Genomic DNA, 17,317 nt, shown 5'->3' with positions numbered 1-17,317 from the left:
AAGGACAATGTGGCATGAGAAAAAGGACTGGAGAGAGACTTTTATATTAGACCTAATGATAGCAGAGGAACTGCTGACAAATTATTCTAAGATTCAATGTGTAATCTTTTGAAGGTAGAGCAAAAAAGGCTTCCTAATAGTTAAATACCAGGTTTGAAGTCAAGGGTATGAGATAAAATGAAATATGAATATTGTATATAAAAAATAAAATAAATTGGGATACTGTGAGATAAAAAGAGACCATGAGATCAAAGGGGATATTAGGTGAAAAACATTACAGACCATAAGTGACTGGTTTGGAACAAAGGAGATAAGATGGACAGATATCAAAGAAGCAGGAGAAGTGCATTGCTATAGGAGAATAAGGAAGAAATTAGAAAGAAAGTGAATATCAGTAAATAAGGATGAAATTAGGAAGAAACTGAACACCAATAAATACACAACAGGCTCCCAAGAATATATGTGACTCCAATTACAAAAGATTGTAGACAACCAGTCTACAGAGAGTCACCCCTTCTTCCCATTCCTTGATGAAGCATTTATGTCATAACCAGATTATGGCAGTAGTCATGTTTGAGTGCCAAAAATTCTGATCCTATAGTCTAATTAGGGACACCAATGAGTCAAGTTGAATTCCATATGTGCTAGGCAAGGAAAGGTGAGAGTGACAAAGCAGCCAGCATGGCAGATGCATGGACTTCAAATATATTGTCCATTTCTCCAGCACCACCAACCACCTTATGGCAACTACTGAAAATCTTCCACCAACTGGAGGAAGTAACAACCTATTTAAACCTCTCTTTTCAAAGCCAGTTTGTGTTATGCCCATTTACTTTTACTTTGTCTATTCTTGAAATGCTTACAATTTATTTCTGTTTTTATATTTGACAAATTATTCCCTTATTAGAGTAAATGAAGATGGACATATTTCTCCCACACAACAGCACTGAAGCAACTGAGTTCATCCTGCTGGGACTGACCAGCCAACAAGAGCTGCAACCCATCCTTTTTGTGGTGTTTCTACTGATTTACATCATCACCCTGACAGGAAACTTTGGATTGATTGCATTAATCAGATTCACTCCCCGGCTGCAAACACCCATGTACTTTTTCCTCACCCACTTAGCATGCGTGGATATTTTTTATTCTACTAATGTCTCTCCTCAGATGCTTGTTAATTTCCTCTCTGAGAAGAAAACTATTTCCTACACAGGGTGTCTGGCCCAGTGTTTTGTTTTTGTGACTCTGCTCCTTACTGAGTATTACATGCTTGGTGCCATGGCCTATGACAGGTACATGGCAATCTGCCATCCGCTGCATTACAACAGCAGAATGTCCAGGCCACTTTGCATCTGCCTTGTCACTTTTCCCTACCTCTGGGGTTCTATGGTGGGCACAATGCAAGTAATATTGACCTCTCGCTTGTCCTTTTGTGGACCTAACATCATCAATCATTTCTACTGTGCTGACCCACCTCTCCTCATGCTGACGTGTTCTGACACTTACATAAAGCAGACTGCACTATTTGTGTCTGCGGGGATTAACCTCACTGGTTCCCTACTCATCATCCTCATCTCTTATGTTTTCATTTTTATCACCATTATGAGGATCCATTCCAGTGAAGGGCAATGCAAAGCCTTCTCCACCTGTGGCTCTCACCTGACCGCTGTCACCATGTTCTATGGGTCCCTATTCTGCATGTATCTGAGACCAGCAAATGAGCAGTCTGTTGAACAAGGGAAAATTGTGGCAGTGGTCTGTATCTTTGTGAGTCCCATGTTGAACCCATTTATCTACAGCCTGAGGAACAAAGATGTGAAGCAGGCTTTGAGAATAGTATTTACGAGGAAACTTGGTACAGTGGAGAAAATGTCTATTTTGACAGTCTCCCAATGAAAAAAAATCTCAAAAACAATCAAAAAGCAACTCATGTTGGTTGTATCTGAATGCAATTCTCTGAAGTAACAGTAACATTTTTTTGTGTATGCATAGTTTAGGACAAAATGAGAATCCTAATGGAAACAACAAATGGGACCATTGTATGGAACTAATGACTGATAGGAAGCACAACAACAGAAGTCAGCTGATTATAATTAAGAAGGGCCATGTGTTTAGTTTCACTCAAGAACTGACTTCCAGTTGATTGGTAGGCAGAGAAGTTCTTCCTTTCATGACCTATTGTTCATAGGTCAACAATATTTATCATCACTGAGCTATTCTTACTAGCAAAGCGAGGTGCTTTGCAATATATTTTCTGAATATGAAAATGATTTACATCCAGAGGCACCTAGGTGGCTCAGTGATTGAGCATCTGCCTTTGGTTCAGGTTGTGATCAGGGTCCTGGGATTGAGTCCCACATCAGGCTCCCCAGAGGGAGCCTACTTCTCCTTCTCTCTCTGCCTATGTCTCTGCCTCTCTCTGTGTATCTCTCATTCATAAATAAATAAAATCATAAAAAATGATTTACATCCATATATTACATAGTTTATTTTTAATGAAAGCTGATTATCTTCTCAAAAACGCTCAAAGCTCTAATTTCAGATATTTGTTCTCAATACTTTTTTGGTGCATTGTTATGTCTACTAATCTTGAGTTGAAAACCATCTGTGTTTTATTATTTTCACAAATAACCTAACTTTTTACATTTTAATTACCCAAATTATTTCTTTCATTAGTTTCCCTAAATCAAAACAGATATCTATATGAATGGGAGATACCCATTCTAGATATAGAATTTTCATTGCTTACAAGGTTTTTATGATTTTGTTCTGACAATATTGACAATTATTTGCTCTATAATGCTGCATGTTACCTTTTAGTTTGTGTCTACCTATAAACTATTTTAAAATAACAGTTGCTTTAGAGATGCCTGGGTGGCTGTCAGTGAAGTGTCTGATTCATTTCAGCTCAGGGTATGAGCTCAGGTCATAAGATGGAGTCCCTCTGTGCTCAGCATGGAGTCTGCTTAAGATTCTCCCCTTCCTCTGACCCCATCGCCCCCCCCACACACACTTGCACCCTCTCTCTCTCAAATAAATAAATTAATCAAAAAATAAAATATATGCCTTTTCTAAGAGTTTCAGTTGATACAACAAAGAAATAAACAATCTTAAATGATGTCTTAATATTTTTCTAATATTAATAAAGGCAGAGTGAAATGGTCACTCTCAAACACAACTAGTCCTAAATGTAAATAGTTAATGCTTCCTGGAGAAAATTTACCAATAGAAAAAATTAACCAAAGCTTTAAAATTGTTCAGAGCATTTAATTCAGCAATTCCCCAACCTAAGGAAACAATTAAGTATGTTCATAGAACATAATAATAATATAACAATAATAGGGTACATTATTATGTAATAATCATAACAGTAATAGGGTACAACAATATGATGGAATAATGGCTTACAAGACAAAGTATGTAAAAATAAAGTGCACCATTTTTAATAAGAGATTATAAGTAACTTTTGCTTTTATTCCAAAATTGAAGAATCCTTCAGTATTTTTCAATTTGCTTTTCTACAGTTGATATGTAATATTTTTGCAACCAAGTTCAAGGATGATTTAATTTTGTGTATAATACTACTTTAATATAAAAAAATAAAATAAAATAACAAAGAAAAAGTGATGTTGACTATAAATAGTCTGTATGAAAATATAAATATTATACTATCAAGTGAAAAATCAGTGTTTAAACTCATAAATGGTAAATGATTCAAATTTTGTTTCATGAATTATAAGAATATGCATACATATCAATTCATTGAGAAAAATATAACAAAATACAAATAGAAGTTGTCCATTGATTTAGGACATATCACCAACAAAATGTTACTCCATCACATCTGTTTACATTTTTATATATGTATAATAAACATGTTTGATAGAATCAGCCTTATTCAATCAACCGAGACATGAAAATGGAGCCTAACCGCAGGTCATTTAGGTTATGTTCTGGAAAATCATATAAATACATACAATAAATCAATGAATTGATTTCACATAAGTTTTTAGTACTGTGGTCTTAGTTAAAATAATAGCACACGATATTAGAATCTTGACTAATTAAGATTGACTTAATTAGTCAAGACTTGACTAATAATGCATAGGTGAATTATGGAACTCTTCATATAATCTTGTTTGCTATAATTTGCAAAATAGAAATTTTGTGAGTTACTGTAACAGCCTTGTCTATAGACTAATGAGTCACAGACACTTTTATGAACCAAAGTAAACATCGGATGTTCTCCTCCAAAAACACAAAGATACATCTCTCATTTATATACTGTTTCAAGACATTCTTAGGTTTACAAAGCCAATCGAAAGACTCTATTAACTCTGAATAAATTAGATCTAAGTCAGAACCACTACATTAAAAATATACATAGATTGCTATTATACCAAACTTATAAACAGGTGTTGGCAGTTTATTTTAAAAATTGAGGAGCATAAGTAGTATCTACAATAAGACAAAAACAGGGATCCCTGGGTGACTCAGCAGTTTAGCGCCTGCCTTCGGCCCAGGATGTGATCCTGGAGTCCTAGAATCGAGTCCCACATCGGACTCCCTGCACGGAGCCTGCTTGTCTCTCTCTCTCCCTCTCCCTCTCTCTCTCTCTCTCATGAATAAATAAATAAATAATTTTTTAAAAAAATAAGACAAAAACTTTCTCAGGATGTCTACAATATTGGTTGGGAAAATTTTATAGAATGCTTAAACCTAGGAGAGATTGATATATTTAAAATTTCCCTAAGGTGATTCCAGTGATTACTCAGGCACCAGAACCATTATTCTATACCATTCATTGAAGAATAAATTATTTCACAATTTTTTGAAGTATAAAATTAATCATTCTATTTTGAAAATCATTATGACTCTGTGGACAGCATAATTCAGAAAGTTGGATTTCCAGTATTCTTATCATACTGAATTAATTCTAATACTTACTCCCAAGTCAGTAAAGATGCTAAAATATTTTATGGAATTATTGGATACCACCCAATTTATATGTGCAGATTTTTTTGCTACAGAAAATATTGTTTAACTTCAACATTGCAGTTTTTATTAAAATGATTTATTTGAAGCTATTAATTTTGAGAGGAATTTGCTAATGTCATTGTGAGTTTATGAAGAGACTATATCATGACTAGAGAGTAGTAGATTTGCCCTGTGATGGGATTCACTATGTTATTACAAACGTTAAATAATTACAATGAACAGATGCCTACACTGCAATTTTATGAAAAATATTTCCCTGAATGATTTGCTGCATAGCATGGATCACATCCTTGTTCCTTAGACTATAAATCAATGGGTTCAACATTGGGCTTAAAAATGTATAAAAGACAGCAATTATTTTAGACTCCTCTATAGACTTCTCAGATGGACTCCTTAAGTACATGCAGAAGAGGGTGCCATAAAACAAAGTGACTGTTGTCAAGTGGGAAGCACAAGTAGAAAAGGCTTTGTGCCTGCCTTCAGCAGAACGGATCCTCAAGATGGCTACAATAATGAAAAGGTAGGATAGCACAATGATGAAGAGAGAGCTTGACAGAGTCAAGCCAGCTACTACCAGCATCGCCATCTTTTTGACATGGGTGTCAGAGCAGGCCAACAGGATAAGAGGAGGATCTGCACAGTAGAAGTGGTTGATTTCAAGGGAGTCACAGAAGGACAAGTGAAAAGTCAACAGTGTCTGGGAGAGTCCATTAAGGTAACCACAAGTATAAGAGATCACCACTAGGGAGATGCAAATGTTCTTGGACATTCTGGTACTGTAATGTAGAGGGCTACAGATGGCTACATAGCGATCCAATGCCATTGAAGCAAGGATGTAAAACTCAGTGATCACCAGGGCAATGAAGAGAAGACACTGCGTGAAGCATCCAGCATAGGAGATGGTCTTCTGGTCTGAGAGGAAATTGTACAGCATGTTTGGAGTGATATTGGAAGAATAGCAGATGTCTACAAAGGAGAGGTGGCTAAGGAAGAAGTACATGGGAGTTTGCAGGTGGGAATTGGTCCCGATCAGTACAATCATGCACAGATTCCCTGCCAGTGTGACTAGATAGATCACCAGAAACACCCCAAACAGGATCTTCTCTAGTACTGGGTCATCTGTGAGTCCCAGGAGAATGAATCCCGTCACTGAAGTGTGGTTCGAGGAAGACATTTTCTTATTCCTTGAAAACTGAGAGTAGCAGAGAAGGTGAGGGATCCTGTCTAATCCAGATTCTGCATTTATTCCATCCATTTTTATCATTTACTCATTGATATATTCAGCTACTGAGACATTTCCCTATTCAAAAATCATATCAATATATCTGCATAAATATTTTTATTCTGTATCTCTTCATTATCTCTCATTTATATTGCAAACACACATACACACACATATTTTCTCATATTTGTGTGTATACCTATATATTCATACATATGCATATTGTACATTAAGTAATAATAATACATATTTAATATATATACATATTTATACATTTATACCTGTGTTCTTGAGGAACTACATATTTGATATTTTTTCACACCTTAAAAAAAGCCAAAGGAAAGAAATTCAGATATGAAAAGCCACAGATAATTGGCATCATCCAAGTGGACAAAAACGTAATTTGGATATTTAGGGTCCCACTAACTAGGGTATGTTATTGTTTCAGATATATTATACAAGATAAATCTTCAGGACACTATTTTACTTGAAAACCATAGTAATCTGGCTTAATTTCATTCAGAAACATTTAGGGTAGCCAGGGTGGCTCAGCAGTTTAGCGCCGCCTTCAACGCAGGGTGTGATTTAGGAGACCCTGAATCGAGTCCCATGTCGGGCTCCCTGCGTGGAGCCTGCGTCTCCCTCTGCCTGTGTCTTTGCCTCTCTCTTTCTCTGTGTCTCTCATGAATAAATAAATAAAATCTTAAAAAAAATAAACACTTATTTAGTGAAACTTACATCTGGCATTTAGGCTAAGAGGTCAGAAAAAAAGAATTCTTTCTGTTCTGTAGATTCACACATTTATTTATTCATTTACACTGAAAAGGCTGATTTTTTTTCTGTTCTACGTTCTGTGGTTACAGCAGTGAACAAACTATCCAACTCATGGAGCAGGAAGAGACAGAACAGATTTAAACACATAGGCAAAGATATATATCATTATGTCAGTTAGAAACAAGTGCTATGAAGAAAAATGAAGAGGAGATGCATTTAGATACAATATTTTTCCACATCATTGAGATACTAATGTCCACAGAAAAGCCTATAATATATTTTTGGTGAGCAAATGTAGAAAGTGACCTACCTGTAAAGAGTTGGCTTACCAATTTTTGTAAAAGCAAAGTGGGCAGATATATAATGTATTTCTTAGGTATATTCCATAGAGTATTTAAGAAATAATTCAAAAAAAAAAAAAACAGTTAAAAAAAGTCTTTGCTCCTCTGGGGCATAACCGTAATTTGATGGTCTGGGAACTGGATTCTCCTTTGAGGCCAGTATTCCCGTCTAACCTGTACATATATTACTTAGTCCTGTATGTGAAATCTTTAGCATGATTAAAAAATGTAGCTGTCAGTTTTAATACTATAAAAGATAAAATAAGGGAGATAAGTTTTGTTTTTTTTAATGTAGTAAAGTGGGAATTCCAATTAGAAAGACTGTTTTTCCATGTAAACACTGAGGTGGCATGATGTAATGAGAGTGCAGAAGAGGAAGGTAGAGTAGGTGAGAGATTTGAGGAGCACAAAGACCAGGCAAACCATAGATTAGGAGAAATATTCACATCAAGTAATTCTATTTTATTTTATTTTTTTATTTTATTTTATTTTATTTTATTTTATTTTATTTTATTTTATATTTTATTTATACATACTTTTTTTTATTGGAGTACGATTGCCAAATAATTCTAACAAAGGATTTACATTCAGAATTTGTGCACAACTTCCACAACTCAGGGATGAAAATATAACCAGCCCAATTAAAAAAAAAATCTGAAGTGAACAGACATTTCATAAAAGATATATGAGCAGCCAATAATGACAGGAAAAGAATGTCAACATCTACGATTGTCAAATAAATGCAAATTATGAATACAGGTAGGTATCACTTCACACAACCTCAATGGCAGGAATTTAAAAGATCGGCGGTGACTTCCTGGGAAGATGATGCAGTAGGAGAGTCCTTGGCTCTCCTCAACCCATGGACACATCTAGATCATGGCCTTATCAGTGTGAATAACCCAGAAAATGACTGGTAGAATCAACTCTCCACAGCTAAATGTAGAGAACAGGTCCCATCAGAGAGTCTAGGAAGGGTGGAAAATACAGTCCAGAGCTAAGTGGACCTGTTAAACCGGCCGTAGGATAGAGGAACATGGCAGACATGGAGAGGGGGGAGGAGCAGCCCGCCATATGAGCCACCTCAGATACACAGGATCCACATGTGGAATATGAATCCGCATAACATTTGGCTTCAAAAATCTGAGGGTCTCTCTTCATGACTTCTTACAGTCAGGGGCACTTACCCCTGGAACTTTAAAAATCAGTGGGTTCAGCTCTGGGAGGGTTGGAAGAAAAGAAGAAACTGAGTCCCCACCTTTAAAGAGACAGTAAAACAAACAGCTCTGCTGAGATACAGCATAGAAGCAGCAATATGAAAATTGCCTGGGTTATAAGGGAAGATTTATTTACTAATCTCAGAGCATTTGCTAGAGGAACAGGGATATTTGGGAGACTTCTCCACAAACAAAAGAGCTGGCAGGCACCACTTGTTCCCTAACACACCCAGCCTAGATACATGAACACCTATGGGGACCAGTGCAGCAAGAACCTTCTCCATTAGCTTGCTAACAATGCCCCTACTCCCATACTCTGCTGCAGGTGAGCATCGGCATTCTGGCCTGGGCAGGAAGTTTCCCAGGTGCCTTCAGGTCCTCTCCTGTAGTGGACTGGCTCAGACTTTGCTAGCCCCAAGTACCCTACCCTCACATTCTCCTGTGAACTTCCCCACTCTAATATGCCCTTGGCCAGAGTCCATCCAAGGTGGTGCCACAAGCCTAGCAGTGTGCAAAAGGCCTGACAGGGGCCATCACCACTCCAAAATGACTCCTGCCCCTGGGAGAGGGCAAGATAATGATATATACCAGTCTGACTACAGCTCCAGCAATGATCTGGGGATAGATATTGGGTCTAACCACAGGCTCTGCCCACCAATGAAAGCTTCTCAGGGACAACACAGATAAAGTGCTACCCAAGTACATAAAGCAACTAGTAACAGACATAAAGGAAGTAATTGATAGTTATACAATAATAGTAGTACAATACAATTATCCCACTTACATTAATGAGTAGATCGTCCGAACAGAAAATAAACAAGGAAATAATGGCTTTGAATTACACACTAGGACAGATGGATTTAACAAATATACTCAGATGTTTCCATCCAAAAACAGCAGAATACACAATCTTTTCAAGTGCACATGGAACATTTTCTAGAATAGATCATATGTCAGACCACAAAATAAGCTTCAATAAATTCAAAGAGATTGAAGTCATACCATGCATCTCGTCTGACCACATCTCTATGAAACTAGAAATCATCCACAAGAAAAAATCTGGAAAGAATACATACACATGAGGTTAAATAACATGCTACTAAACAGTGAATGAGTCAACCAAGAAATCAGAAAGGAAATAAAAAAATATATGGAGATGAATGAAAATGGAAACACAACAGTCCAAAATCTCTGAGATGCAGCAAACACTACTCTGAGGGAATTTTATAGCAAAACAGGCCTATATAAAGAAGCAAGAGAAATCTCAAATAAACAACCTAACTTACACCTAAAGGAGCTAGAAAAAGAAGAACAAATAAAACTCAAAACAAGTAGTAGGAAGGAAATAGTAAAGATCAAAGCAGAAATAAATGATATAGAAACTAAAAAAAAAAAAAAAATAGATCAATGAAACCAGGAGCTGGTTCATTAAAAAGATCAACAAAATTGATAAGCCTTTTTAGCCAGACTCATCAAAAGAGAAAGAGAGACAGCGATAACTCAAATAAACAAAATCATAAATAAAAGAGGAGAAACAGGGACTCCTGGGTAGCTCAGCAGTTGAGCTAAGCAGTTGACCATCCAGTCCAATAACTTGTAGAATAGTTTGACCTCTGCCTTTTTCTACTTTTATTTCTAACTACTAATAAACACAAATCCTTTAATTTTATATCCTAGGATCTGAATCATACTGGAAATATCCAGGGTTTTTGTTTGTTTTCTTGCTTATAAAAGAGATAATTGTTCATCATAGAAAACTGATACAAAAATATACAAAGAACAAGGTTTACTTGTCCTTACTCCCAGTATAACAAAGTTATCATAATGTGTGTACCAATGCATGCTTTTTTCATAAAAATTATACAAAATCATTTGTCCTGTCCTTAACTGGTAACTTATTCATTTTAGTGTCTGTAGAACATTCTAATTTAAAAATCAGTCACGTGAGATTCAAACTCTCCTTTATGACCACAGCCAACACTCTCTTGCAAAGGCTCTGGTTACAGCCAGCTCCTGCTCTGTCAGGAGCATTGGCTTGTGCCTGTTACAGAATGCAGACAGTAATGGCAATTGAGATTCATGCAAAGCAGAGCACATTCAAATGCAGCACAAGTTTCAATTAAAACAATCCTATGCCAAGTGAGGGCAACCTGCATCCCATAGACCACTCCTTTCTTTTTTCTCAATTATAAACAAACATTACAATGAAAATCTTCACTCAAGTGTTTTATTATGGCTTTGGTACATTCTTAAAATTGGAAACCTGACTAAAATTATACAAATATTTTTTAAGACTCCTAAAACCTGGTTTTAGGAGATCCTGGTTGAAGGTCTGCCTTTGGCCAAGGTCATGATCCAGGGGTCCTCGGATCCAGTCCTGCAATGGGGTGGGGGATAAGCTTCCAGTTTAGCTGGAAGTCTGCTTCTCTCCATCTCCCTCTGCCCCTCACCTCCCTATCTCCCTGCCATGTCTCTCTCAAATGGGTAAATAAAATCTTAAAAAAAAAAAATGCTCCTGAAATCATAATGTTAAATTGATTTCCAGAAAAACATCGTTTTCTCAACACCCATAATGTAGAACATGCTAATCTTTCGAACTCAAATATAAATACACAAAAGTATCTTATTTCAAATATTTTTGTTTGAAATTATCACTATTTATTGGTGACTGATTTTTGCCTTAGGTTTACTTATAGTCATTTAGGACAAAGATCCCTTGAACTACAAATTATGTAAGACTAACCTGATAAATACTGGAAGGATAAACCACTGGTATAATGGTAAGTTGGATGGAGTTCTGATACTAGCATTTGCCAGTTTCATTCTTATAAATACTGCCACCCTGGCCATATTGCAAACCTGAATATTTAAGAATTAGCTCTCTGGAGTCAGCTCCAACTCATCATAAAGAAAACCTATCTAAACAAAACTGATAAGTTTTCCAATTCTCCATGCTATTTGAATGGTAGAGTGCCTATAAAAAAAGGTAAATATCAGTTCCAGTACCTTAACGTATTGTTGCATTTTAGGTACAAAGTTGGAAAGTTGGCAACTGGAGCTCTTATTTCATATTATTTTTACTCATTAATTTTAGCATTTTTATCAATTTTCTATACATAGCCTTCAGTATTTATGTAGACTATGACAATGTTTCAGTACTTTGAATCATATCTTGTTTACCACTTTATCTTATCTGGGACAAATACTTTCCAAAATATAATATGCTCCTTAATTTTAGGTAGTTTTATCGTCATATTCAAGTAACTCTTCCATTATGAATTCCTCTACTCCAAATGACCTCAGAAATATTTCCTTCTGATTATTTAAAAGCTTAATATTTATTTTAATTAAAATCAACATAGGTTTTTTTTCCTTTCAGCATTTTATTTTTTTGTTTTTTAAGATTTTATTTATTTATGGGGATCCCTGGGTGGCTCAGCGGTTTAGCGCCTGCCTTTGGCCCAGGGTGCGATCCTGGAGTCCCGGGATCGAGTCCCACATCGGGCTCCCAGCATGGAGCCTGCATCTCCCTCCTACTGTGTCTCTGCCTCTCTTTCTGTCTGTGTCTGTCATAAATAAATAAATAAATCTTTAAAAAAAAAAAAGATTTTATTTATTTATTCATAGAGACCGACAGAGAAAGAGGCAGGCGCTAAACCACTGAGCCACCCAGGGATCCCCCCTCCTTTCAGCATTTTAAATGACACACAGTTGAGGATTATTGTGGGCACATCAGTCTTTTGGAGGACAGTTGCTGACAAAGGACAATTTAGTTGGGAATAAAAGTCTGTATTTAGATATCTTTGCTAAAAAATAGTCTTGCATTATGGACACTGGTTTGTTGCAAAAATAAATGTGTAAAAATGTTAACAAATATGCCAAAGTTAAATGTTTTGCTCCTCATTTATAAGCCACACGATTTCTTTGCCTTTCTGGAAAAAAATTTTAACCTACCCATAGCCTTTCATCCAGAAAGAGACCTCTCTATGGCCATGATTCCATCAGATGTGGGGACCAAGTTATAAAAATACTAAGACTAAAATATTTTTCCATATTTTTCAAATAATTTATAAGGAATATGTATTGTAAATATAACCATATTTGATTTTCATATGTACATGTCCCTCTGCTATTCAGATTGAGCCACAATATGCATAATTTCTGGGTTAAAAATTTTAGATAGTTAGAAGCATTTTATTTGCATTATTCTACTATAAATTTAAAAGATAGTACTGATGGGATTTATCAGAAATTAACACTTTCAAAAAATCTATATTAATTATGTGAATTTGGTTTGAAACATATGTATAAACTGGTCAAAGGAGTAGAATTGGCCAGAAATAGATCCACTTAGTGTACAATAAAAGTGATGTCACAAAACAAGGAAAAACAAAGGGTAGTTTAATACCTAGTAGGAAAAACATGGTTTAAAAATGTAAGGAAAGGAGTTACAAACAATATTATAAAGTAAAACAGAATTTTATCCAGAATAATTCAAGACACTACTATAAAATATGGTAATAAAAATATAATACAGATACCTCTTTATTTAAATTTAAGGTGGAGAAAAGCTACAAAACCAAAAAATGAACAAATTTTTTCTAAATAAAAATGTTAATATTCTTCATGTGAGGAATCATCAGAAATAAAATAAAAGGGAATCAGAAAACTGATGTATTCCCTTTACTTACTAAATATATATTTCAAATACTCCTCTGTTAAAATAAAACAGATTCCTTTCCTAAGAATTTCTATTGAGATAGAAAGAAGGAAATACCCTTAGTGGATATTTCCTAATATTAATAACAATACAGTGAGATGTTTACTCTCAAACATGACTAGTAATAAATATAAATGGCTGATACTTTCTAGAGAAAAATTTATCTGTAGAAAACTTAGAGCTTTAAAAATGTTCAAAATATTTAATTCAACAATTACACTTCTAAGACTAATCCTAAAAAACAGAGGATATGTACATAAAGATATCAGTCAGTCTAAAAAAAAAAAGATATCAGTCAGTCTTAAAAATAATAGGATTCATAGATATGATGGAATTATGGTTTGCAAGATAAACCAAATGGAAGAAAATACACTAAAATGTTGAAAGCAGCTATCTCTAGATAAAAGATCATAGGTAAATTTTGCCTTTATTCCATAAATATTTCAGTACTTTTCATTATTTATTTATTTTAGAGAAAGAAAGGAAGAGAGAGCACAAGCAGGAGAGGCAGAGGAAGAGGAAGAGAGACAGAGAATCTCAATCAGACTTCTGCTGAGTGCAGAGCCTAACACTGGGCTCAATCTCATGACCCTGAGATCATGACCTGAGTTGAAAACAAGAGCTGGACACTTAACTAACTATGCCACTCAGGTGCTCCAGATATTTCAGTATTTTCCAATTTGCTTTTCTATGATCAACATGTTATTTTCATAATTAAGTTCAAGGATAATTTAATTATTATAAAGTATTAAAATTAATTAAAAATGTGTTCACCAAAATTATTTAGTCTATATGAAACACAAACATTACATTATCAAGTGAAAATCAACATTCATATTTGCATTTGGCATATGATTCCAATTTTGTTTTATGAATCATCATAATACACATGCATATAAAATCACTGAGAAGAAATATGGAAAAACATAAACATAAATTATCCATTGGTTAGGATATCACTGATGCAAGTTATTTCTTAACATCTGTCTGTATTTTCCAGTTATTCATAATGGACATATGTGCTTTTTATAATCTGGAAAATATATTCATAAAACACAGTCTAAATATATCTACCATATATCAAAATTGTCTGCTTTACATAAAACAGTAAGATAATTCTACTTTGCACACAAATTATCATGTTTACCTAAAATGTCAGAGGAATTCAACGGTTCATGTTACACCCTCTTCACAATCACCAACATTTCACGTGGAGCAGTAACCTCATCCCCTCATTATCCCCAACACAGTCCACCCCCAGCACTAAGTTTAACCACAGTGAGTTGGAAAGAGAAAATGGATCCAACGGATTTACCTTTTTGCTACTTAGTGGCTGAATAACTATAGAAAGTCATTTAATCTCTCTGTGCTTAAGACTCCAAATGTTATAAATGAAGATAATAAGTTTCTCACAAATTTAAGTATAAGAATTAAAGTAAATATTGATGGGATGCCTAAATGGCTCAGTCAGTTAAGTGTCAAACTCTGGATTTCAGCTCAGGTCATGATCTCAGGTTTGTGGGATTAAGTCCCACATTGGGCTCCATGCTGGGCGTGGAACCTGAAGATTCTTTCTCCCCCTCTGTCCTTCCCACTGTTCAAGCTCTCCTTCTTTAAATAAATAAATAAATAGATAGATGATAGATAGATAGATAATAAATAAATAAATAAATAGATAAATAAATAAATAAAGATTTAAAAGTGACTATTAATTATACTTGAGTGACACAGGGTTTTTTGTGCATATTTATTTGTGTTGTATCCTATCTCTAAAGAATTTCTGAGGTGGCCTTTACTATTTATTCAATCTAAATAAATAGATTAAAAAGAAAGACTACAAATAGGTCAACCATTTGGTTTAAAAGACTTGCCAAGATTGAGTTTAAAGATTGGTTCCTGGAAGCCACAGTAGTTCTCAGAACTATAAAATAAAAGGAAGCATATGATTATTGAGACAAAATACAAAGTGCTTTTACAATGAATCTCAAATACATTTTTCAATTAAGAATCTAAATCTGGATATCAGCACCTTTTGATTGTAGATATGGGAATGCAACTCCTTGCTGAATGAACAAGACAGTTTATTATGACTTAAAGGAATGACCCACAAACTATATGATGATGATCTTAAAAAGAAATTGGAACAGGGCCTCTATTAGAGGTAGGACTTCTCTGTTATTTATTTCTAATCACCATGTTATTACAGACAACTAGTCATTTCAAATTAACAGAGACCCAAATTTCAATTGTATGAAAGAGATTTCCCTTAATCATTTGCTGCATAGCATGGATCACATCCTTGTTCCTTAGACTATAAATCAATGGGTTCAACATTGGGCTTAAAAACGTATAAAAGACAGCAATTATTTTGGACTCCTCTACAGACTTCTCAGATGGACTCCTTAAGTACATGCAGAAGAGGGTGCCATAAAATAAGGTGACTATTGTCAAGTGGGAAGCACAAGTAGAAAAGGCTTTGTGCCTGCCTTCAGCAGAACGGATCCTCAAGATGGCTACAATAATGAAAAAGTAGGATAGCACAATGATGAAGAGAGAGCTTGACAGAGTCAAGCCAGCTACTACCAGCATCGCCATCTTTTTGACATGGGTGTCAGAGCAGGCCAACAGGATAAGAGGAGGATCTGCACAGTAGAAGTGGTTGATTTCAAGGGAGTCACAGAAGGACAAGTGAAAAGTCAACAGTGTCTGGGAGAGTCCATTAAGGTAACCACAAGTATAAGAGATCACCACTAGGGAGATGCAAATGTTCTTGGACATTCTGGTACTGTAATGTAGAGGGCTACAGATGGCTACATAGCGATCCAATGCCATTGAAGCAAGGATGTAAAACTCAGTGATCACCAGGGCAATGAAGAGAAGACACTGCGTGAAGCATCCAGCATAGGAGATGGTCTTCTGGTCTGAGAGGAAATTATACAGCATGTTTGGAGTGATATTGGAAGAATAGCAGATGTCTACAAAGGAGAGGTGGCTAAGGAAGAAGTACATGGGAGTTTGCAGGTGGGAATTGGTCCCGATCAGCACAATCATGCACAGATTCCCTGCCAGCGTGACTAGATAGATCACCAGAAACACCCCAAACAGGATCTTCTCTAGTACTGGGTCGTCTGTGAGTCCCAAGAGAATGAATCCCGTCACTGAAGTGTGGTTCGAGGAAGACATTTTCTTATTCCTTGAAAACTGAGAGTAGCAGAGAAGGTGAGGGATCCTGTCTAATCCAGATTCTGCATTTATTCCATCCATTTTTATCATTTACTCATTCATATATTACTAGGAAATCTCTCATCTCTTTTAACAAACTCATCATAACATCTACATAAATATTTTTGTCCTGTATCTGTTATCTCTTTCTCTTTCTCTCTCTCACTCTTGCTCTTGTTCTCACTTGTGTGTGTGTGTGTGTGTGTGTGTGTGTAGAATCGCATTTATTCTTGCCTTCTTGGAGGACTCCATATTTGGGTTTTGTTTTGTTTTGTTTTTTTCAAATTTTGTAAAAAGAAAAGTATGGGAGTTTAAAGCAGATAGGAAAAGCAGCAGGTCATTGGTATAATTCAAATGGAAAAATGAAGGAAGTTGGATTTTGAGGGTCCCTCCAGATCTGGTATCTTTCAGATACAAAATAACAGAAATATGTAGTACAACATTTTCACCTGATATCCATAGTGGTCTGTCTTAATTTTATTCAGAAGCCATTGAATTAGTAAATTTACCTCTTGCTAAATGACTAAGAAGTACTGAAGAATCATTCTCTCTGCTTAGTGAATTTACTCACTCATTCACATATACATATACATGTACATGTACACTGAGAACATTTTTTCCATTCTAAGTTCTGGCTTTACAGCATTGAACAAATTCCCCATCCTCATGAATCATATATTGTAGGAGAAGGAACAGATATTACCACATAGACAAAGCTATAGAATGTGATGTCAGTTAGAAGCCAGTACTATGAAGAAAAATGAAGGTAGGATGCTTTTAGATAAACATTCGGAGAAGGTTCTTTGAAGAAAGTATAATTTCA

At 35.4% G+C, this 17,317-nt stretch overlaps 3 protein-coding genes across 3 annotated transcripts; 1 reads left to right on the top strand and 2 right to left on the bottom strand.

Annotated features, from left to right (window-relative positions):
* The first annotated feature begins 912 nt into the window (after nucleotides 1-912).
* On the top strand, nucleotides 913-1,896 carry OR5M12 (olfactory receptor family 5 subfamily M member 12). Its single transcript, NM_001389207.1, has one exon. It carries the CDS (start codon nucleotides 913-915, stop codon nucleotides 1,894-1,896), a length of 984 nt encoding a protein of 327 aa, NP_001376136.1.
* A 3,328-nt stretch (nucleotides 1,897-5,224) lies between these two features.
* On the bottom strand, nucleotides 5,225-6,172 carry OR5M10 (olfactory receptor family 5 subfamily M member 10). Its single transcript, XM_038563254.1, has one exon. It carries the CDS (start codon nucleotides 6,170-6,172, stop codon nucleotides 5,225-5,227), a length of 948 nt encoding a protein of 315 aa, XP_038419182.1.
* Nucleotides 6,173-15,486: 9,314 nt separating this feature from the next.
* On the bottom strand, nucleotides 15,487-16,455 carry LOC483515 (olfactory receptor 5M10). The gene has a single exon (XM_038564474.1). It carries the CDS (start codon nucleotides 16,453-16,455, stop codon nucleotides 15,487-15,489), a length of 969 nt encoding a protein of 322 aa, XP_038420402.1.
* Nucleotides 16,456-17,317: the final 862 nt, after the last annotated feature.

Source organism: Canis lupus, chromosome 18, assembly GCF_011100685.1.
Source record: "Canis lupus familiaris isolate Mischka breed German Shepherd chromosome 18, alternate assembly UU_Cfam_GSD_1.0, whole genome shotgun sequence".
Taxonomy (NCBI): Eukaryota; Metazoa; Chordata; class Mammalia; order Carnivora; family Canidae; genus Canis; species Canis lupus.
The sequence above is the reverse complement of the archived record's forward strand: the minus strand, read 5'-3'. Positions and strand labels throughout refer to the sequence as shown.